General features: G+C 40.1%; 1 protein-coding gene across 2 annotated transcripts in view; it reads left to right on the top strand.

Moving 5' to 3' along the window:
* Nucleotides 1-23,379, top strand: part of FBXL13 (F-box and leucine rich repeat protein 13) — a 75,719-nt gene that overhangs the window by 6,522 nt on the left and 45,818 nt on the right. Inside the window, exons 2-9 of one of the 2 annotated variants that reach the window (XM_070755127.1) lie at nucleotides 1,861-1,964; nucleotides 5,087-5,180; nucleotides 5,767-5,834; nucleotides 6,717-6,871; nucleotides 10,014-10,123; nucleotides 15,313-15,492; nucleotides 17,238-17,333; nucleotides 19,702-19,837. In XM_070755127.1, the coding sequence (XP_070611228.1) occupies nucleotides 1,861-1,964; nucleotides 5,087-5,180; nucleotides 5,767-5,834; nucleotides 6,717-6,871; nucleotides 10,014-10,123; nucleotides 15,313-15,492; nucleotides 17,238-17,333; nucleotides 19,702-19,837 (943 nt within the window). Of the gene's footprint in view, nucleotides 1-1,860; nucleotides 1,965-4,756; nucleotides 4,810-5,086; nucleotides 5,181-5,766; nucleotides 5,835-6,716; nucleotides 6,872-10,013; nucleotides 10,124-15,312; nucleotides 15,493-17,237; nucleotides 17,334-19,701; nucleotides 19,838-23,379 lie in introns of those variants that run through there. The other variant, XM_070755128.1, reaches the window with a different exon arrangement.

Below are 23,379 nucleotides of genomic sequence, written 5' to 3' on the forward strand. Positions count from 1 at the left end.
ATGTGCATGTGTGTGCCAGCCAGCTGATTTTTGGCTTGCACAGAGGCTCTGGGAGGGCGATTTTGGCTTCCAGAGAGCCTCCGAGGGGAATGGGAAGGGCGTTTTTACCCTCCCCTGGCTCCAGGGAAGCCTTTGGAGCCTGGGGAGGGCGAAAGACGAGGCTACTGGGCCCACCAGATGTTGGGAAACAGGCCGTTTCCAGCCTCCAAAGTGCCTCCGGGAGGGAGGGGAAGCTTTTTTTGCTTTCCCCATACATTGAATTATGGGTGTGGGCACTTGTGCATGCACGATAGTGCGCGCGCACACTCAGCACCTGAGGGGGAAAAGGTTAGCCATCATCATTGCTCTATGTTATGCTGCTTCCAGTTTATTCACAGTACCACGTTCTATTCACACAAATTAGTTTTTGACATATTAAATATCGCCGTTGCTTATTTGGAGAAATAGTATTACAACTACAGAAAAACAAAATTTATGATCCAGTCCAGTAGAGGGCCCAGTTGGCAACCTTAAAGCATCTTATTTGTGTAAATTAATATATAAGAAGTATTCTGTGACTTTTAAGATTGCCTTAGATTTCCTCATTTTATGGAGAGCACTTCATTCCTATTGAAATCAATGGGGACTTTAAATTATTATTCCTTGAGTAGTGTCTTTACAGTTCTGTTTCACTAGGATTATTAATTTTTTTGAGGCTGTCATAAATGAAATGGATACGGGAACATTACATCATTTTTCCTGTCTAATAAAATAAATAAAATGACTATTTTGTTAAAATTTATTCTATCTTTCTATCTGTCTGTCTGTCTGTCTGTCTGTCTGTCTGTCTAACTAACTAACTATCTATCTATGTCTGTCTGTCTGTCTATCTATCTATCTAACTAACTAACTAACTAACTAACTAACTAACTATCTAACTATATCTATCTATCTATCTATCTATCTATCTATCTATCTATCTATCTATCTATCTATCTATTTGTCAATCACGTATAGGATAGTAGTTTATAGAAACATAACATAGCTACACCTTTGAAGGTGTTGTAATATCTTTAAGAAATAAGGGGGAAAAGTGAAGTTGTTTTAATACAAATATGAAATATTCTAATGAAAAAGGACTAGCATCTAAAAATAAAGTTGTAATGCTCTCTACATGGGGCTACCTTTGAAAAGTGTTCGGAAACTTCAGATCGTGCAGAATGCAGCTGTGAGAGCAATCATGGGCTTCCCAAGATATGCCCATGTTACACCAACACTCCGCAGTCTGCATTGGTTGCCGATCAATTTCCAGGCACAATTCAAAGTGTTGGTTATGACCTATAAAGCCCTTCAAGGCATCAGACCAGAATACCTCCGGGACCGCCTTCTGCCGCACAAATCCCAGCGACCGGTTAGGTCCCACGGAGTTGGCCTTCTCCGGGTCCCGTCGACTAAACAATGTCGTTTGGTGGGACCCAGGAGAAGAGCCTTCTCTGTGGCGGCCCCGACCCTCTGGAACCAGTTTCCCCCAGAGATCAGAACTGCCCCCACCCTCCTTGCCTTTCATAAAGTTCTTAAGACCCATCTCTGCCGTCAGGCATGGGGGAACTGACACATCTCCCCCGGGCCTATATAGTTTATACATGGAATGTTTGTGTGTGTGTTTGCTTTTAATAATGGGGCTTTTAGTGTTTTTTAAATTATTAGATTTGTTCTTACATTGTTCTTGTTATTGTTGTGAGCCGCCCCGAGTCTACGGAGAGGGGCGGCATACAAATTAATTAATTAATTAATTAATTAAATAAATAAATAAAGTAAGTTATGCCCTTATGAAATATATATTTTAATAATCAACACTCTATTTCTTCATTTTATTTGCAGGCCTTGTTAGGCGGTTTATTAATTATGTGCCCGGAAGATCCACTCAGATTTTTAGAAGAAAAGATCAAAGAAATTATGGAAAAAGGTTTATATAGTATTATATGGTATGTATAAGAGGTTTGTGTGACCTAAAAATATTGATAACAAATGTGAAATCAATTTTGGTAAATACTTTTTTATATAAATTAGTTTGACTAGAACATTTGAAACTAATAAATGAGTTTTTAGCTCAGTAATAAAATAGAAAAGATCATTGGCTAATAAATACCTAAATGTCTTATTGTTATGGGATATTAAACATTTGCATGCAGTGACATACTTTTTAATATGTGTGCACACCAAGACCCCTATAACAATCTGTAAGTGTTGTACCTCATGATTCTTGACAAATGTATCTTTCTCTTTTATGTGCACTGACAGCATAAGCACCAAAGATAAATTCCTTGTGTGTGCAATCACACTTGCCCAATAAAGAATTCTATTCTATTCTATTCCATTCCATTCCATTCCATTCCATTCCATAGCACTCCATTCTATTCTAATATCAGCCTTCATTGGACATACACTAATACAAATAAAAACCTGTTGTTTATTGGGTTGTGGAAGACTTCTAATATTTGAGGTGCTGTCTTAAAAAAGAAGGGGTCAACCAATTGTCCAAAGCACCAGAAGGCAAGACAAGAAGCAATGGATTTATGATGGAGAGAACCAACTTAGAAATTAGGAGAAACTTATTGACACACTGAGAACAATTAAACAGTGGGACAGAAGTTATCTTCAGAAGTTATGGGAGCTCCATCACTGGACGTTTTCAAGAAGAGACTGGAGTCTAGACAACTACTTGTCTGGAATGATTGACGGTCTCCTGGTTCTACATTGACTTTGCTTGCCAGAAGTCAGCAGGGGAGGTTGCAAGTGGCAATGGGACAAAAACTATTCACGCTGTTGTGGCCACAATAAGAAAGGACGGATTTGTTCAGGGCCGTTGTAACTTTTAACCGTGGTTAAAAGTTACAACTTACAACTTTTAACAGTTTGGATTACCTGTATGCTGGATCTCCACACTTACACACTCAGTAGTTTACTTTCATTCCAGCTTCTCACGCACCAAGTTTCTCTCTTTTTTAAAAAAAGAAAGAAATATTTTAATTGAAAGTTTATTACAACATAAATTGCAATGGAAAATATTTTCCGTTACACTTCGTGTTTCTTGAAAAAGCAAGAATTTCCATAGACTTGTAAAAAAAACAACCAGACTCTTGAAAGATAAGGAACATTAAAAAAATAATGGAAAATATGATTTCTAGTAATAATAAAAAAATCACAGTATAATATATATATTTTTTAAAAAAGTTTTATTTAGTTGTTTACATTAAAAAAGAACATACAATATCATACAAACAAAAAACCAAACCAAATACAATGACATACAGTATATACATTTATATATTTATTTTTATTTATTTATTTTTATTTATTGGATTTGTATGCCGCCCCTCTCTGGAGACTCGGAGCGGCTAACAGCAACAATAAAACAGTGTACAATAGTAATCTAATATTAAAAAGATTAAAAACCCATTAATATAAAAACCAAACATACATACATATATACCATGCATAGAATTGTAAAGGCCTTATAGGGTTATCATATGGTAATTTATATTGATGATCTATACTACGATTATCATACGGTAATTTATATTGACGATCTGTTCAGGCTTGTACATGAGTTGACAATCCTATATTTACATTACAAGATTTCCTTAATAATCATAGCTATAGTAATTTAAGATTAATAAAATCATATACCGTATTTTTCGGAGTATAAGACGCACCTTAGTTTTGGGGAGGAAAATAGGGAAAAGAATCTGCCTATCAGGTATTCATCTGGCTAGCGTCCTTAGTCTGGTCAGCTTCAGCACATTATTTTATCCCCTGGTTAAAAAACCTTATTCAGAGAGAGTAACAATGAAAGAGCTTGCAAGCCAGTAAGAGCTGGGGAAATCATTAGCACCTGGTTAGGGCTGAAAAGAAACATTTAGAACAAGCAGAGCAATAAAAAAATTACTAAGACAGGCTTTGAAAAACATTGACAAAGAGTAACAATGAAAGAGCTTGCAAGTGGGTAACAACTGGGAACATCATTAGTACCTGGTTAGGGCTAGAAAGAAACATCGGGAGCAAGTTAGAGCAATGAAAAAAGCCCTGCAAAAACTTGGCTTCGAAAACATTCTTCGCAAAGAGTAGCAATGAAAGAACCTGCCCTTCACTCCTCCACTCAAAACAGAATGCCCTACGAAAGCAGACTATCAATCCTAGGTCTAGAAAACTTAGAACTACGACGCCTAAAACACGATCTAAGTATTTCCCACAAAATCATATGCTGCAACGTCCTGCCTGTCAATGACTACTTCAGCTTCAACCGCAACAACACAAGAGCACGCAACAAATTCAAACTTAATATTAATCGCTCCAAGCTTGACTGTAAAAAATATGACTTTAGCAATCGAGTTGTCGAAGCGTGGAACTCATTACCGGACTCAGTAGTGTCAACCCCTAACCCCCAACATTTCTCCCTTAGACTATCCAAGATTGACCTCTCCAGGTTCCTAAGAGGTCAGTAGGGGGCGTGCATAAGTGCACTAGCCTGCCTTTCATCCCCTATCCAATTGTCTCTCCTTGTCTCATATAACATATATCTTTTCTTCCTTCATATATCTTCTCTATTTTTATATCTTCTCTTTATATATAATACTTCATGTCTATTCTCTTCAATATGTATTGTGTATTGGAATAAGTAAGTAAGTAAGTAAGTAAGTAAGTAAGTAAGTAAGTAAATAAATAAATAAATGTAAGAGCTGGGAAGATCGTTTAGCATCTAGTTAGGGCTGGGAGAAAAAGCTTTGAAAAAAAGCTACGTTCAGGGAATAAGATGCACCTGAAAATGCAGTATGTATTACTAAGTTAAACGTTTGCAAATTCATTTTATTTTCTCCTTTCAAGCCAATCGTAGAATAAACTCCAAATTTTATAGTATTCATAGCACGAATTAAAATCACAGTGTAATATCATTTACATTCTTTGCTTTGAACCAGAATTATTTATCTGACTACAGTAGCAAGAAATGACTGTTTCAACCATGGTTTTAAAAACTAGCTCAAGCTTTAGTGTAATAATTTGCTTTTAAAAAAACTAACATATATTTTATATGTATGTTTTTGTTTAGGAATATGTGTATCGATCCAGAGTTAAGTCTGAAGCTGAGGGTCCTTTCGGATACGTATTTACATACACTTTTAGGCCTGGATGATGACCAGCTGGTAATTATTAATAAATCTTTGTAAAAAATATGAATAATAGCTTTCTCCAAAGATAGTCTGGGAAGAATCTTGTTTAATGTTTCTTCATAATCCATTTTTGACCAAGAGTCATGGGAAAGACTATATTCCTTAATCCTTATTCCTGGAGACTTCGTAATTTAAACACACTTAAGTAAAATTTCATCGAACTCAGATGTTAAAAACTTTTTTTTAACTTCCTCAGGCTGGCTTACTTGGGATTGTGCATTCTATATGTATATATGCGCTTAAATAAACAAATAAATAAATAAATACACACACACTTCCACTGTAGGAAAATACAAGGTAGAAAAATAAGTAAAATGGGAAAAGAGAAATTTAATTTAGTAGCATCTAGGGCTTGTGACCCTGGATGGTTCTTTAGAATTCATCTGAAAAGTATAAATTTATAAATGATAAAATATTTATTTATAAATAAAGATGTACATCAATGCCAAAGAGCTGGATTTTAATCAAAGACCCTGGGGATGCAGCAATGATCATGAAAGTGAAAAATTATTATAAGGTCATAAGTTAATGTAACTTTATTTTGGTATTTACTTTTCAGATGACCACGGAGTTATGTGATAGAGCCTGGGACTTTTATAGCACTAATCTAAAGAGGAAGTGCTTTGAGTATGTATACTTACTATTATTATTTCTTAATATGTCTATCTTCATTTGATATGTAATAAATTTATAACATTGTGTATCAGGCTTCTTTTGTAAACAGAATTTATCTATCTATATCTATCTATCTATCTATCTATCTATCTATCTATCTATCTATCTATCTATCTATCTATCTATCTATCTATCTATCTTTACCTATTTATGTATTTATCTTTTATTTACATGGGGCTACCTCTTAAGAGTGTTCGGAAACTTCAAATCGTGCGGAATGCAAGCAATCACAGGCCTTCCTAGATACGCCCTTGTCTTGTCAACACTCCGCGGCTTGCACTGGCTGCTGATTAGTTTCCAGACACAATTCAAAGTGTTGGTCATGACCTATAAAGGCATTGGACCAGAATACCTAAGGGACCGTCTTCTGCCACACGAATCCCAGTGGTTGATTAGGTCCCACACAGTTGGCCTTCTCCGGGTCCCGTCGATTAAACAATGGCATCTGGCGGGACCTAGGGGAAGAGCCTTCTCTTTGGTGGCCCCTGCCCTCTGGAATCAACTCCCCCTGGAGATTCAAAGTGCCCCCACCCTCCTCACCTTCTGCAAGATGTTGAAGACCCATTTATGTCACCAGGCATGGTGCGACTAATTCCCCCCCCCCTTCTGACTTGTAGCATTTGAGTGTGGTGTGATTGTGTAGCATTGCTTGTTTTTAGTAATAATGGGTTTTAACTTGTTCTTTTTAATATTAGATTTGTATTATATTGTATCGTTGTTGTTGTTGTGAGCTGCCCCGAGTCATTATTATTATTATTATTATTATTATTATTATTATTATTATTGGTTAAAAAAACCCTTAATGCATCGTTTATCATTGCTCCACCATTGCAGCGCATGGATCCAATATTGCCAGGACAGGAAAGCCGCTGAAGAAGTCCTACAGAAAAAATTGGCAGCTGCAAGGCACTACTACGACTGCAAGCTACTACAATTGACGATGAGGAAATGGTACGAGTGGGTGAAGGCTCAGAAGCTGGTGTACCAAAGTAAGAATACAACACTGATAATAATAATAAGTAGACAATGGGTTTCACAGCTATTTCCTTACCGCAGTGTTTCCCAAAGTGTGGTATGCATACCCCCAGGGGTACGGTAAGAGTTTGGTGGGGGAGTACAGGTTAAAAAAATGTTCTGAAATACACCTTGCCTTTTCCAACTTCATATTTATGTAAAGTTGCTTTTTCAGCATTTGTAGACACTAAGTCGAAAAAAAAGGAACAGAGCATTGGACGTGGAACTGAGTCTCAGATTAAAATTAACAACCAGGGAACCAAATTATGGCAATATGTCATCTCAGCAGAAACAGCTTCATCCTTCTGATTGATCCAAATAAAAGTTATTTATACTATAGCTTTTATTTATATTTTATTATGAATAATTTTATTTTTCGTTTATTGTTATTTTGTTTATGCACCAAAAAAGAAAAAAAATAAATATATTTTGATTGTTATTAAAATACATCCATGTTTTTTGACGAGGGGTACTAAGCGTTACGAAAATTATAGAAGGGGTACAATTACAATTATAACTGTAACGCTCTCTACATGGGGCTACCTTTGAAAAGTGTTCGGAAACTTCAGGTCCTACAGAATGCAGCTGCGAGAGCAATCATGGGCTTTCCCAAATATGCCCATGTTACACCAACATTCCGCAGTCTGCATTGGTTGCCGATCAGTTTCCGGTCACAATTCAAAGTGTTGGTTATGACCTATAAAGCCCTTCATGGCATCGGACCAGAATATCTCCGGGACCGCCTTCCGCTGCACAAATCCCAGCGACCAGTTAGGTCCCACAGAGTGGGACTTCTCCGGGTCCCATCAACTAAACAATGTCGTTTGGTGGGACCTAGGGGAAGAGCCTTCTCTGTGGCGGCCCTGGCCCTCTGGAACCAACTCCCCCCAGAGATTAGAATTGCCCCCACCCTCCTTGCTTTTTGTAAGCTTCTTAAAACCCACCTCTGCCGCCAGGCATGGGGGAACTGAGATACTCTTTCCCCCTAGGCCTTTACAATTTTATGCATGGTATGTCTGTATGTATGTTTTGGTTTTATAATAAGGGTTTTTAACTGTTTTAATATTGGATTTTTATATGCTGTTTTTATTACTGTTGTTAGCCGCCCCGAGTCTACGGAGAGGGGCGGCATACAAATCTAATAAATGAATGAATGAATGAATGAATAAATAAATAAATAATGTCAAACATTTGGGAAACACTGCTACAGGAACTTCTGACTTACAACCACAATTGAACTCAAGATTCCTGTTGCTAAGCAAGGCAGTCAGAGTATGAGTTCCTCCTGGTTCACACCGGTTCCATAAAACCAGTAGTAAACCGGTGGTAATGTCACAAAGCCGGTTCTGCTGGTCTGTTGACGCCCCCAACTTTTTTTTGGGGGGGAGGATTTTTTTCGGAGGGGATTTTTTTTTGCTAGCTTTTGGCGCTGCGCATGCGCCGACGTCAGGTTTTCAGGGTTGGGGGTTTTTTTTGCTTTTTGTGCTTGTGATATAATGTGCTGAAACTGACCAGACTAAGGACGCTAGCCAGATGAATACCTGGTAAGCAGATTCTTTTCCCTATTTTCCTTCCCCCAAAACTAAGGTGGGTCTTATACTCTGGTGGGTCTTATACTCTGAAAAATACGGTATATTTACTGGTCGGATCCTGATGGGATAACATCCGACCAACGACTCCTGGCCTTCCAAAAAATCCAGGTCTTTACATCTTTGCGGAAAGCTAGTAGAGTGGTGGCAGTCCGTATCTCTAATTAAATATTGGTTTTAGATTTCCATGGTACTGCAGGTGTCTTTCTGTCCAACCACAAATTCGAGATACTTTTCATATGCATTTTTATTTATTTATTTATTTATTTATTTATTTATTTATTTAGTTAGTTAGTTAGTTAGTTAGTTAGTTAGTTAGTTAGTTAGTTAGTCCAATACACAATAATACACAATGAAGATTATAGAGGATATAGTAGAGAAGAAATATGAGATATAGGAGAGACTATAGGACAGGGGACGGAAGGCACTCTAGTGCGCTTATGTACGCCCCTTACTGACCTCTTAGGAATCTGGAGAGGTCAACCATGGATAGTCTAAGGGTAAAATGTTGGGGGTTAGGGGATGATACTACAGAGCCCGGTAATAAGTTCCACACTTCAACAACCCGATTACTAAAGTCATACTTTTTACAGTCAAGTTTGGAGCGGTTAATATTAATCTTGAATCTGTTGTGTGCTCTTGTGTTGTTGTGGTTGAAGCTGAAGTAGTCTTTGACAGGCAGGACATTGCAACATATGATCTTGTGGGCAATACTGTGGTGAGACCAGTTGTAAAAAAGGGGCAAAATTCACTTTACAAATATCTCACTTAACAAGATAAACGTTGGGCTCAATTGTGGTCGTAAGTCGAGGACTCCCTGTAATTCAAACACACCTTCCCCCTCCTGTTTTTCCCACAATGACAACCCTGTGAGGTGGACTGAGCTGAGACGGCGGGAATGGTCCAAATTCACCCGACTCAGTGTCCCGCTTTCTAACTTGGTCCTCATAGTTGTGACCTGTTATCACTTTTTGCCATCTCCCTTAAATGTTTGGAACATGTTGAATGTATCTGAAGAATTTTTTTTACAAATCATATGAATTGATTCAGTAACTGCCTGCAATGAATCTTGTATCTAAGTAGGTCTGTATATAGGATTGCAGCTTTAATTATCACTGGCACCACTGAAATTTTATTCTGTTTACAGTGTGTTGAGGCTTCAGTTTAAAAGCCTGCCCTAATATTGTGCCTGAGCCATTAAATCAGCTCCATTTTGATACAGGGGTCTTTTTAAAAGCCAAATTAATATTAGAATATCTGGTAATAACATATATCACTATGGTCTATTTTTATATTTAATATCCCCTTATGTTCGCAAAACTACTTTAAAATTTGGCTCACTACCTTTTGACCTTTTGATTGAACAAAGTCAGATTAGAACGGAAAAAAACATTTCCTTTTATTCATCTTTATGGGGAAATGGAGTTAAAAGAAGAAAACATTTATTTATTAAGCCATCTTTATGTGAACCAAACAGTACTGCAATTTTTTTTTTAAATCTTGTGTTTCTCAAATTATTTTACCCTAGGAGCAGTAAAAAAGATGGAAAAAGTCTTCGAGAAAGCTTTGAAGAAAGAGCTGTTTAAGTCCTGGCGAAAATCTATTACTGTCACCAAAAAGCCTAAAAAATCTATTGAGGTAAGAATATTTTCACTTGTGCTGTGCTTTCCAAAAGAAGCATTTCAAAATCTATTTTCATTTGATAGCTTTCACCACCAAAGTTGACTGCTAGTGATTAAGCCATTTAATTGAGTAATTGATGAATTAAATGGAATATCCAGAGAGTCCTCAAGTCATGACCACAATTTACCCCACATTTCTATTGCTAAATGACTTATTAAGATAGTTTTGCCTCGTTTTAGACCTTTGTCCACACGCTTATTAAATGAATCTCTACAGTTGTTAAGTTGGTAACGTGGTTGTAAAATGAATCGGGCTTCCTCGTTGATTTTCCTTGTCAGAAGGTCTCAAAAGGTGATAACATGACGCCGGGACATTGTAACCGTCATAAATATGCATCAGTTGGCAAGCGACTGAATTTTGATCACCTCACCACCAATATTCCCTCTAATCTGCAAAAAATACGATTTCAGCAATAGAGTGGTCACCGCCTGGAACTCATTACCTGACTCTGTTGTTTCCACCCCCAACCCCAAAATCTTCAACCTTAGATTATCTACAATTGACCTCTCCCCTTTTCTAAGAGGTCTGTAAGGGGTGTGCATAAGTGCACTTTTGTGCCTAATGTCCCTGACCTACTGTCTTACTATCCTTTCTATTACTATATTCTAATTCTAATTCTAATTCTAATTATTATTATTATTATTATTATTATTATTATTAATTATATTTGTATGCCACCCCTTTCCGCAGACTCGGGGCGGCTCACAGCAACAATAGAATAGAATAGAATAGAATTTATTGGCCAAGTGTGATTGGACACACAAAGAATTTGTCTTGGTTCATATGCTCTCAGCGTACATAAAATAAAATATATATTTGTCAAGAATCATGTGGTGCAACACTTAATGATTGTCATAGGGGTCAAATAAGCAATGAAGAAGCAATATTAATAAAAATCTTAGGATATAAGCAACAAGTTACAGTCATACAGTCAACATGGGAGTAATGGGTGATAGGAATGATGAAAATAAAATGAGAATAAAACAATAAAACAATATACAACAAATCTAATAATTTAAAAGTAACTAAAAAACCCTTATTAAAAAGCAAAACATACACACAAACATACCATGTATAAACTGTATAGGCCCTGGGGAGATGTCTCAATTCCCCCATGCCTGACGGCAGAGGTGGGTTTTAAGGAGTTTACGAAAGGCAAGAAGGGGGGAAGCAATTCTAATCTCCGGAGGGAGCTGGTTCCAGATGGTCGGGGCCGCCCAAGAAAAGGCTCTTCCCCTGGGACCCACCAAACGACATTGTTTAGTCAACAGGACCCGGAGAAGGCCAACTCTGTGGGACCTAATCAGTTGCTGGGATTTGTGCGGCAGAAGGCGGTCCCGGAGATATTCTGGTCCGATGCCATGAAGGGATTTATAGGTCATAACCAACACTTTGAATTGTGATCGGAAACTGATTGGCAACCAATGCAGACTGCAGAGTGTTGGTGTAACATGGGCATATTTGGGAAAGCCCATGACTGCTCTCGCAGCTGCATTCTGCACGATCTGAAGTTTCTTACGTTATGTTATGTTAATATGTACTACAATACTATACTTGTTTGACAAATAAAATAAAATAATAAAATAAAATAAAATAAAAAAATAAAATAGAAAAAATCACATTGTGTGCAGAAATGGATAGTTTAACTAAAGAAATAAAAAATATATATGAGCAACAGTACATTAACTGCTGGAGTAGGTTTTATCACTGGATGGAGAAAAGAAAAGAAAAAGTAAAATCAGAGAATTAATAAATATTAGATAACATGGGAAGTAAATGTCAGAGATCGGTCACAAAATGCAAACCAAAAGACATACCAAAATAAGATCTTTGCTAAAACTCGATGCATATAGGTAACTATAATTTATGTAATAGTAAATAAGCACCATTAGATTTGTTCTACGGAGAGGTCACAAAAATGTCCAACTTTTATTTTAATGTTTTCTGTTTCTTTTCTGTGTGAGTTTGATTGTTTGTGTTTTGTGTGTTTAATGTTCCGCCGGGCTCTCTGGTAGAAGCCTCCCGAAAATTCATGGGTACAAATTTCAGACACACACACGTTTGAAAATTCAAAACAATGTCCTTTATCACAAAATTCAAAAGAAACAAAGCACCCTTTTTGTATTGCAAAGAGCACTCTTCCCCAAAACAACCTTGTCGGCTGTACAAGTCCCTTAATCAGTCCTTAAGTACTTAGCTAGTAGCTGTGAAGAAACGTCACAGCTCTCCTTCTTCCCACGAAGTGAAACACACACACACACACTTTACTCTGCTTTGGTGTCAAAGGCGTGAAAAATCAACAAACAAAGTTCAGAAACAGCGAGGCACGATCCTGAAGAACTGCGATGAGATAATCTTCCACAACGGCCAAACTAGCACGCTGCTATTTGTATCAGCAGCTCTAATTACTGGAGCCCCACCCAAACACAGGTGGCCTCTCTTATCTCCTGTAATATGTCCTCAATTGGTCTCTTCTATGCATAATTCTGCGCCTGCGTGGGTCTAACACTTCCTCATCCGAATCGACCGAAGATAATGGAGATTGGTTTCCTGGGCTGTGTGCCAAGCCCCCCTCTTCCAAGTCACCCCCACCTTCTTCTTCGTCCGAGGAAACTGCACTCCCTGACTCTGTCGGCAATAAAACAGGCCTATGACATGTTGATGTTTCCCCTGCATCCACCTCCACATTTCCTGGGGCAGGAGCTGGGCCAGAGCCAACCACAACAGTTTAAATAAAGTTTACTTTTATAAAATGTAAAAAAAAACAGTCATAAAATGGAGAAAAACTCATTTAACAGCTGTCTCGCTTAGCCATGGAAATTTTGTGCTCATTTGTGGCCATAAGTCAAGGACGCCCTGTAGGAAGTAGGAACTGAGAACTGGAGTGGTTCCTGATGAACATCTTCCAAGGTTTAATAGCTGGAGTGGTTCCACTCAGCATTAAACATTATCCTCGATTGAACTGCAACTCAGGATTCACTATTACTAATTCCTTTAATTATGTTTTCGGGAGATTGTAAATTATGCCGACTTTCCTTCTGTTTTTTCCCCAAGAGTTCGGAAGATACAAAAAAAAATTAAGCAGCTGCGTTTTCATGAATCATCTTTGCGATGACATTGTGTGCCTTGGTTTTCCTCCTCCAAAATTGCATTCCTCGGGCCAGCGATTCTGGGATTTTATTTCTGTATCTCTGAAAGCATTTCCACCAAAGATCTTTATCTACAGCATGCGGCTACAAAGGCTTTTTCACCCCACAGATCTGTGGAAATGATCTTCTCTCTTTCCCTAAGGTGAAACGAGGCAGCAGTTTTAGGCTTGGGAGTATTTATTTATTTATTGGATTTGTATGCCACCCCTCTCCAGAGACTCGGGGCGGCTAACAGCAACAATAAAGCAGTGTACAATAGTAGTCTGATGTTAGAAACAATTAAAAACCCATTAATATAAAAAACCAAACATACATACATACATACCATGCATAGAATTGTAAAGGCCTAGGAGAAAGAGTATCTCAATTCCCCCCATGCCTGATGGCAGAGGTGGGTTTTAAGCAGCTTACGAAAGGCAAGGAGGGTGGGGGCAATTCTAATCTTTGGGGGAAGTTGGTTCCAGAGGGCCAGGGCCGCCACAGAGAAGGCTCTTCCCCTGGGTCCCGCCAAGTGACATTTTTTAGTTGACGGGACCCGGAGAAGATCCACTCTGTGGGACCTAACTGGTCGCTGGGATTCGTGCAGCAGAAGGCAATCCCTGAGATAATCTGGTCCGGTGCCATGAAGGGCTTTATAGATCATAACCAACACTTTGAATTGTGACCGGAAACTGATCGGCAACCAATGCAGACTGCGGAGTGTTGGTGTAACATGGGCATATTTGGGAAAGCCCATGATTGCTCTCGCAGCTGCATTCTGCACGATCTGAAGTTTCCGAACACTTTTCAAAGGTAGCCCCATGTAGAGAGCGTTACAGTAGTCAAGTTTTGAGGTGATGAGGGCATGAGTGACTGGGAGCAGTGACTCCCGGTCCAAGTAGGGTCGCAACTGGTGCACAAGGCGAACCTGGGCAAATGTCCTCCTCGCCACAGCCGAAAGATGATGTTCCAATGTCAGCTGTGGATCGAGGAGGACGCCCAAGTGGTTCCAAAGAAAGGGCAGGCAAAATGTCCCAAAAATGCTTTCTTTTTTTTGGTTTCAAAAGGCAATTGGACAATAAATATTTCCCTTTTTATCCAAAGGGGTGGACAAAAAAATGGAAACACCTTGCAGCTCTTCCGTGGAATCCAGATTTGTGAGGCTCCCTTCTGTTGTGGTTGGCTCTGGCCCAGCTCCTGCCCCAAGGAATGTGGCGGTGGATGCAGGGGAAACATCAACATGTCCTAGGCCTGTTTTATTGCCGACAGAGTCACGTAGTGCCGTTTCCTCGGACGAAGAAGGTGGGGGTGACTTGGAAGAGGGGGACTTGGCACACAGCCCAGGAAGCCAATCACCATTATCTTCGTTCGATTCGGATGAGGAAGTGTTAGACCCACGCAGGCGCAGAATTATGCATAGAAGAGACCAATTGAGGACATATTACAGGAGATAAGAGAGGCCACATTACTAATGGTACTCATCATTGAATAAGACATTTAGCGATCCTGATATTTATAAACATAATTATTTATTAACAATAATTATTTTTTTTTGTTATTTATTTGCAAAAATTATTAGTTTGGCGATGACATATGACATCATCGGGCGGGAAAAACCGTGGTATAGAAAAAAAACCGCAAAGTATTTTTTTAATTAATATTTTTTTGATAAACTGTGGTATAGGCTATTCGCAAAGTTCGAACCCGCAAAAATCGTGGGAACACTGTATATTATTGTATTATATGCTATTTATTTATTTTTATTTATTTATTTATTTATTTTATTTTGTCCAAAACATAATGAAGGTTACAGAGGATATACTCATAGTAAAATGTATCAAAGAAAGAATAGAAGAAAAGATATAGGAATAAAATATATCGATGAAAGAATAGAAGAAAAGATATAGGAATAGAAGAAAAGAAATATAAAGAAATATAGGAGAGACAATAGGATAGGGGACGGAAGGTACCCTTTTCACTTGACTCATATTATATATATATATCTATATTTTGCAGCCTGTGTTGTTGGAACCCGAGGAAATATTTTTTGTTCAACCTGAAGCCCGCGAGAGGCGAACTTCGGAAAAACGGCGCCTGAGTGTAACAACGAAGCAAGTGTCTGAAGATTTACCCGCCTTCCACGCAAGATCAGGCCGAGAATATATTTCAAAGATCCCCATGCAGCCATTAGCGCAGGTTGTCTGTCTGTCCGTCTGTTTGTTTATTATAGTAAAGATCACGTGACGTGTGTTAATACCACTTTATAAGGCCTTGGTGAGACCAGTGATGGGCTGCTGTTCACCTGGTCCAGTGCTCTATTCCGGTAGGCAATTCCGGGATGGGCACACGCCCCCGCATGAGATTTGGCTCCTGCACATGCTCAGCTAGCAAAATCTCACGTGAGGATGCTCGCGGGAGCGAGATTTCAGTAATTTTTGGCGATTTTCTGCTTCTGCGCATGCGCGAAAGCAAAAATATCGCCGAAAATCGCCGAAATGTATTTATTGTTAGAGTTGAAAGGGACCATGAAGGCCATCAAGTTCAACCCCCTGCCCAAGCAGGAACCCTATAGCACACCAGTCAAGTGGCAGTTCAATCTTCTCTTAAAAATGTCCAGAGTGTTGGAGTTCACAACGTCCACTGGTAGGTTGTTCCATTGGTTGATCGCTCTGACCATCAGGAAGTTCCTCCTTATCTCCATGTTGAATCTCTCCTTGGTCAGCTTCCAGCCGTTGTTCCTCGTCCGGCCCTCTGGTGCCCTGGAGAATAAAGTGATCCCCTCCTCTCTGTGACATCCCCTCGTATACTTGTAGACTGCTATCATGTCTGCTCTGGCCCTCCTTTTCTCTAGGCTGTCCATGCCCAGTTCCCTCAGTCTCTCTTCGTAAGTCTTGGTTTCCAGTCCCTTAATCATCTTGGTTGCTCTTTTTTGCACCTTCTCCAGAGTTTCAATGTCTCTTTTGAAGTGTGGTGACCAGAACTGAATACAGTACTCCAGGTGTGGTCGGACCAGGGCGTAGTAAAGTGGTATTAAGATTTCCCTGGTCTTGGAGTCTATTCCCCTGTTGATGCAGCTTAGGATTGTGTTGGCTTTTTTAGCTGCTGCTGCACATTGTTGGCTCGAACCCATCCTCATGTGAGATTTCACTTGTTGCGCATGCGTAGATGCCAAAATTCTCGCCAATGGGTGTGTGCACGCCCATGTGAAATTTGGCTTTTGCACATGCTCAGTTAGCAAAATCCCGTGTGAGGATGCTTGGGCGAATGAGATTTCCGCAATTTTAACAAATTTCTGTTTTTTCAAAAGGAAAAATATTGCGAAGATAGCCAAACATACATACATACATACCATGCATCTCCTCATGTGAGATTTTACTTGTTGCGCAAGTCTTGTGCCGACGGGCGTGCACATGTCCAAGCTGGTCTCAGAGACCGCACTGGTAGTGCCCAAGAAGAGTGGAAAACTGCTATTTTCATTAAATATTATATTTGAAGATACTGAATGTTTTAGAGACAAATATTGTGGTTTAAGATAGAAGACTGATAGCAGAAAAAGACCTCATGGTCCATCTATGCTCTTATACTATTTCCTGGATATATGTTTACCCAGGCATATTTAAATTCAGTTACTATGGATTTTCCAACCACGTCTGCTGGAAGTTTGTTCCAAGCATCTGCGACTCTTTCAGTAAAATAATATTTTCTCACGTTGCTTCTGGTCTTTCCCCCAACTAACCTCAGATTGTGTCCCCTTGTTCTTGTGTTCACTTTCCTATTAAAAACACTTCCCTCCTGAACCTTATTTAACCCTGTAACATATTTAAATGTTTTGATCATGTCCCCCCTTTCCCTTCTGTCCTCCAGACTGTACAGATTGAGTTCATTGAGTCTTTCCTGATAATCTGGCGCTTGTTTAATATTCTTGTTTGTTTTGAATTTAGGTTTTCCGGTATTTAAACATAGTTGACTTGGCTAGGTGTGCACAGGTTTCTCAAGGCTGGAAGGCCATGACGCAAGTGGTTACAGTCTGGAGTAGCGTAAGTAAGAGTTGCTTGAAACCAAATTTTAACAATATTCTGTTTTAAGAAACTGTTCTGTCGAGCTTTCTGGCAGAATCCTCCCGAAAATTCACAGATACAAATTTCAGACACACACACGTTTGAAAATTCAAAACAACGTTCTTTATAATGAAAATTCACTTAACCTAAGCCCTCTTTTGGTATAGCCAAGAGCACTCATCTCCAACCAAACTGGTAATTTGTACAAGTCCCTTATCAGTTCTGAGATACTTAGCTTGCAGCCGTGAGGCAATTCACAGTCCTTCTTCTTTCACAAAGTGAAACACACTTTGCTCTGGTTTAGTTTCAAAGCGGGGGAAAAATCAGCACACAAAGATCGAAGTCAACAAGGCAGTCACGAAACACAACGATCAGATAATCCCCCACAATGGCCAAACCCACAGGCTGCTCTTTACAGCAGCCTCACTAATGACCACAGCCCCACCCAACCACAGGTGGCCTCATTTTCTTTTATAATAATCTCTCAGTTGTTGCTGCCTATGCATCGCTCTCCGCATGCGTGGCTGTATCATTAACTCTTGTTCTGAATCCAAGGAGGAGCTAGATAATTGATCTCCTTCTGAGCTGTCTGCCCCACTCTCCTCCTCCCTGTCACTCATGTCTTCTTGGTCAGAGGAGCCTTCATCATCAGATTCCACCAGGAGCAAAACAGGCCTGCGGCATGTGGATGTCTCCCCCACATCCACAGTCCTTGGGGCAGGAGCTGGGCCAGAGCTAACCACAACAGAAACAAAGTCCGTTAGGGAAAGCTGAAGAAAAGGAACCATTCTTTTTTAAATCAACGCATCCTCCTAGAAACGTAGTATGGATAGGTCTTCTCCTTACAACCACAATTAGAATTGGAACTTCCGTTACTAAATGAGGTACAGTGGTACCTCTACTTAAGAACTTAATTCGTTCTGTGACAAGGTTCTTAAGTAGAAAAGTTTGTAAGTAGAAGCAATTTTTCCCATAGGAATCAATGTAAAAGCAAATAATGCGTGCAAACTCATTAGGAAAGAAATAAAAGCTCGGAATTCGGGTGGGTGGAGGAGGAAGAAGAAGAGGAGGAGGACAGTCGCTGCCAAAGGAAAAAAGTGAGGTGAGGGGAATAAAAAAAATCCAAACCTTTAAGGCTTAAAAAAAAAAAGGGGGACTCTGAGGCGGCGAGGGGGAGCACACGCCTCCCATACACCCGGTGCGAGGCTGCCTCCCATCCACTGCGCCAGAGAGAGAAACCCAGGGGGAATGGCAGGAAACTGGCTGGGCCTTCGTGCTGCTCTAAAACTTCCTGGGAAATTTTTCCTGGCTCGGGTTCTTAAGTAGAAAATGGTTCTTCAGAAGAGGGGAAAAAATCTTGAACACCCGGTTCTTATCTAGAAAATTTCTTAAGCAGAGGCATTCTTAGGTAGAGGTACCACTGTATTCTGTTTTAAGAAACAAAGTCCATTGCGGGAAAGCTGAAGAAAAGGAACCGTTATTTTTAAATCAACGCATCCTCCTAGAAACGTAGTATGGGTAGGTCCTCTCCTAATGACCAGAATTGGAATTGGAACGTCTATTGCTAAACGAGGTAGCTATTCAGTGGGCCACCCTCGATTTTATGAACATCTCTTCTGCTGCGGTTGTTAAGCATAGAAACATAGAAGATTGACGACAGAAAAAGACCTCATGGTCCATCTAGTCTGCCCTTATACTATACTATATACTATACTATACTGTATTTTATCTTGGGATGGATCTATGTTTATCCCAGGCATGTTTGAATTCAGTTACTGTGGATTTACCAACCACGTCTCCTGGAAGTTTGTTCCAAGGATCTACTACTCTTTCAGTAAAATAATATTTTTTCATGTTGCTTTTGATCTTTCCCCCAACTAACTTCAGATTGTGTCCCCTTGTTATTGTGTTCACTTTCCTATTAAAAACACTTCCCTCCTGAACCTTATTTAGCCCTTTAACATATTTAAATGTTGCGATCATGTCCCCCGTTTCCCTTCTGTCCTCCAGACTATACAGATTGAGTTCATGAAGTCTCTCCTGATAAGTTTTATGCTTAAGACCTTCCACCATTTTTGTAGTCAGTCTTTGGACCCGTTCAATTTTATCCATATCTTCTTGTAGGTGAGGTCTCCAGAACTGAACACAGTACTCCAAATGTTTTTTCCTATTAAAAACACTTCCCTCCTGCTAAATGAGGAGTGTCTGTTATTTAAAACATAATTCCAATCAGTTTAACGGCTGGAATGTTTTTCGGGTAAAGTTCTTAACATTAAGGAGCACGTAGTTGGTGAAATGTTGTAGTCTTTTTTGTAATTTCTACAGCAGTATACTTTCCTTTTTATAGATTGATTTTTCCGAAGTGAAGGCGGTGGTAAACGATCGTCTGGCACAGCGCATTTTGCAGAAGTGGCACACTAATGTGGTGCAGTTGAGCCTTCTTGGGTGTGTTAAATTACGCAGGCTTACTTTTAAAGGTATAGGTGAGTATTTCATTTTTCTTTCTTTCTTTCTTTCTTTCTTTCTTTCTTTCCTTCCTCCCTCCCTCCCTTCCTTCCTCCCTCTTTTCATATTCCTTTCTTTTCCTTTTCCTCTTCCCTTCCTTCCTATCTTTTTTCCTTCCTTCCTCTCTCTCTTTTTATGTTCCTTTCTTTTTTTTTCTTTTTCCTTCCTTCCTTCCTTCCTTTTTATGTTCCTTTCTTTTATTTATTATTTATTTATTAATTGGACTTGTATGCCAACCCTCTCTGTGACTCGGGGTGGTTCACAACATATCAAAAAGAACAATATACAATATTCCTTTTCCCTTTTCCCTTTTCCTTTTTTGTTCCTTCTTCTCTCTTTATATGCTCCTTTCTTTTCCTTCCTTCCTTCCTCTTTTCATATTCCTTTCTTTTCCTCTTCCTCTCCTTCCTTCCTCTCTTTTTATGTTCTTTCCTTCCTTCCTTCCTTCCTTCCTATTTTCCTTCCTCCCTCCCTCTCTTTTTATGTTCCTTCCTTCCCTCCTTCCTTCCTCTTTTCATATTCATTTCTTTTCCTTTTTCTCTCTCCCTCCCCTCCTTCCTATCATTAAGGAACAGACAAATGACTTACCTATTGCCATATAAAATAACATGCTTTGAGTTTGCAAATGAAACAAATAAACGCTAAATTTCTAAGGACTGGAGAAAGCAGGTTGGTTCCAGACACCCACTTCTGTCTGATACGTTTAGAACAGAGGGGAAAAACCTGCAGCCTCTGAGTCCCCTTTTGTAGCCCCCCCCCAAGTCAAGAACGCTCTGACTTCAACTGCTGAAGGAATAGTTCATTTTACGGTGGGAAGCAGACGAAAGCTTTGTTATAAATCCCCAAATAAGCATGTTTTTCTTTCAAGAGCAGCAATAAAAGACCCACTCGTTTCTCCAACACGGCCCTGTCCATTTTTGCCCTGTTGTCAATCTCTGGGCATTCCTTGGCGCTCCTAAAGGTTAAGAGTGGACATTTGGCCACTAAATTCCTCCTCACAAGCTGTCAGCCAGTGGAACAGGCTGTAACATGAAATAGCAAGTCCTCCTTTGCTGCAGTTCTTCACAGAACACAGAATAATAGAGTTGGAAGGGACTTTGGAAGTCTTCTGGTCCAACCCCTGCTCAACCTAACAAAGTTGAAAGAGAATTTGGGACAAGCAGAAAACCATCTGTACCTGTGACAGTGAGGATGGCGGGACCCAGGGGAGGAGCCTTCTCTGTGGCGGCCCCGACTCTCTGGAACCAGCTCCCCCCAGAGATTAGAACTGCCCCCACCCTCCTTGCCTTTCGTAAACTCCTCAAAACCCACCTTTGTAGTCAGGCATGGGGGAATTGATCTCCCCCGGGCCTATATAATTTATGTATGGTATGTCTGTAGGTATGCCTGCTTAAAAATGGATTTTTTAAACTATTTTAAATTTTAAATTGTAAATTATTAGATTTGTCATGAACTGTTTTATTGTGTTGTGAGCCACCCCGAGTCTACGGAAAGGGGCGGCATACAAATCTAATAAATAAATAAATAAATGTGCGGAAGCAAAAACCTGGTAATTTTTCCTGGAATCGCGCCGGTTAAGAACATAAGAAGAGCCATGCTGAATCAGGCCAAAGCCCATCGAGTCCAGCATTCTGTGTCACACAGTGGCCCACCAATTGTCCATGGGGATCTTGAGTAGAAAGAGAAGGCAAAACCCTCCCTTTCCCTTGACCCCCAAGAAATGGTACCCAAGGGAATCCTGCCTGCCTCAACCAACATAGAGGCGGCACATGGACATCCGTTTCAATAACCACCTATGATACACATGGCATCCATGAATCTGTCTAATCCTGCCTTGAAGCTATCCAGGCTGACAGTTGTCACGACCTCTTCTGGAAGTGAATTCCATAAACCAATGACCGTCTGGGTGAAGAAATATTTCCCTTTATTTGTCCTCGCTTTCCTATGAGCTTTAGGGAGTGCCCCCTCGTCCTAGTATTGTGTGATAGAGAAAATATTTTTTCTCTATCCGCCTTTTCTATCCCATGCATGATTTTATACACTTCGATCGAGTCACCCCTTCAACGCCGTCTTTCAAGGCTGAAGAGACCAAGGCGTTGCAACCTGGTTTCATAAGGGAGGGGCTCCATTTCCTTGGTCATTCTTGTTGTCCTTTTTTGCACCTTTTCCAGTTCCATTCCTTTTCCAGTTCTACTGGACGGCAATGGAGCAAGCCTATGCACTCCATTTCCATCACCGGAACGGAATTCCCGGCATTGGTGGCAACCCCTGAGATATCAGAACACTGCTATCATGCCTCCCCTGGTCCTTCTTCTCTCTAGACTAGACCTAAATGTCTATGGAGATTCTCAGTCATCCATGGTTGCCTCAAAAGTGCTTTTTTCAAGAGACAACTGATGTACCTGTAGTGTGATTCGCAGAACTGGTAGCAGGGGCAGCGCAAGGCTCCATCCATCTATCCAGATAGTGCCATTTTCTTGTTTTTATTATTATTATTATTATTATTATTATTATTATTATTATTATTATCATTTATTAGATTTGTATGCCACCCCTCTCCGTAGACTCCGGGCAGATCACAACAGCAATAAAACAATTCATGACAAATCTAATAATTTAAAAAACATTTTAAAAACCCTGTTATTAAGCAGACATACACACAAACATACCATACATAAATTGTATAGGTCCGGGGGAGATATCTCAATTCCCCCATGACTGGCGGCAAAGGTGGGTTTTAAGGAGTTTACGAAAGGCAAGGAGGATGGGGGGCAGTTCTAATCTCCAGGGGGAGCTGGTTCCAGAGAGTCGGGGCCGCCACAGAGAAGGCTCTTCCCCTGGGACCCGCCAAATGACATTGTTTAGTCGACGGCACCCGAAGAAGGCCAACTCTGTAGGACCTAATCGGTCGCTGGGATTCATGCGGCAGAAGGCGGTCCCGGAGATATTCTGGTCTCTTTAACTCTTTGGGCATGTACAAAGCCTTCTGCGTATGCGCAGAGGGTGAGAATGTGTGTGCGACAGTGGCGCCTAGGCTCACTGGTAGGGTAGGTAAGTAGATTTCATTACTGGGCCTCCTGCTGCCTCCTCTCCCAGTCCGCCGAACTGGGTGGAACTTGGAGAACTCCACCGCTGATGGGGAAGATTATTATGTCAACATCAGCTCTCGTATACTGTAGGCTTTTATTATTAGTCTCCCGAGCATCTGCGATTAAGTGGGTCAATCTGATTGCGTTGGAACAAATCTCACATTACTCACAGATTTGGCATGGACTGGAGGGGGCGGGGGATTGGCTGGTTTTTGCGAAAGCAGCCTCGCCAATTTGTAAAATCTGGATTGCTGTGTCTACGGACAGCACTGGTAGACTTGGCGTTTGTGTGACATGATTTCACGTTGTATGAAGCCATGGAGGAATTCGTAGAGGAAGTCCTTTATAGGAAAGCTGCGACAGGACCAGTGAAGTAAAGAGAAGGACAGAGAAAGCTCGAGCAGCATTCTTCAAAACGAAAAAGGCCTTCT

This window comes from Erythrolamprus reginae, chromosome 6, assembly GCF_031021105.1.
Source record: "Erythrolamprus reginae isolate rEryReg1 chromosome 6, rEryReg1.hap1, whole genome shotgun sequence".
Classification (NCBI taxonomy): Eukaryota; Metazoa; Chordata; class Lepidosauria; order Squamata; family Dipsadidae; genus Erythrolamprus; species Erythrolamprus reginae.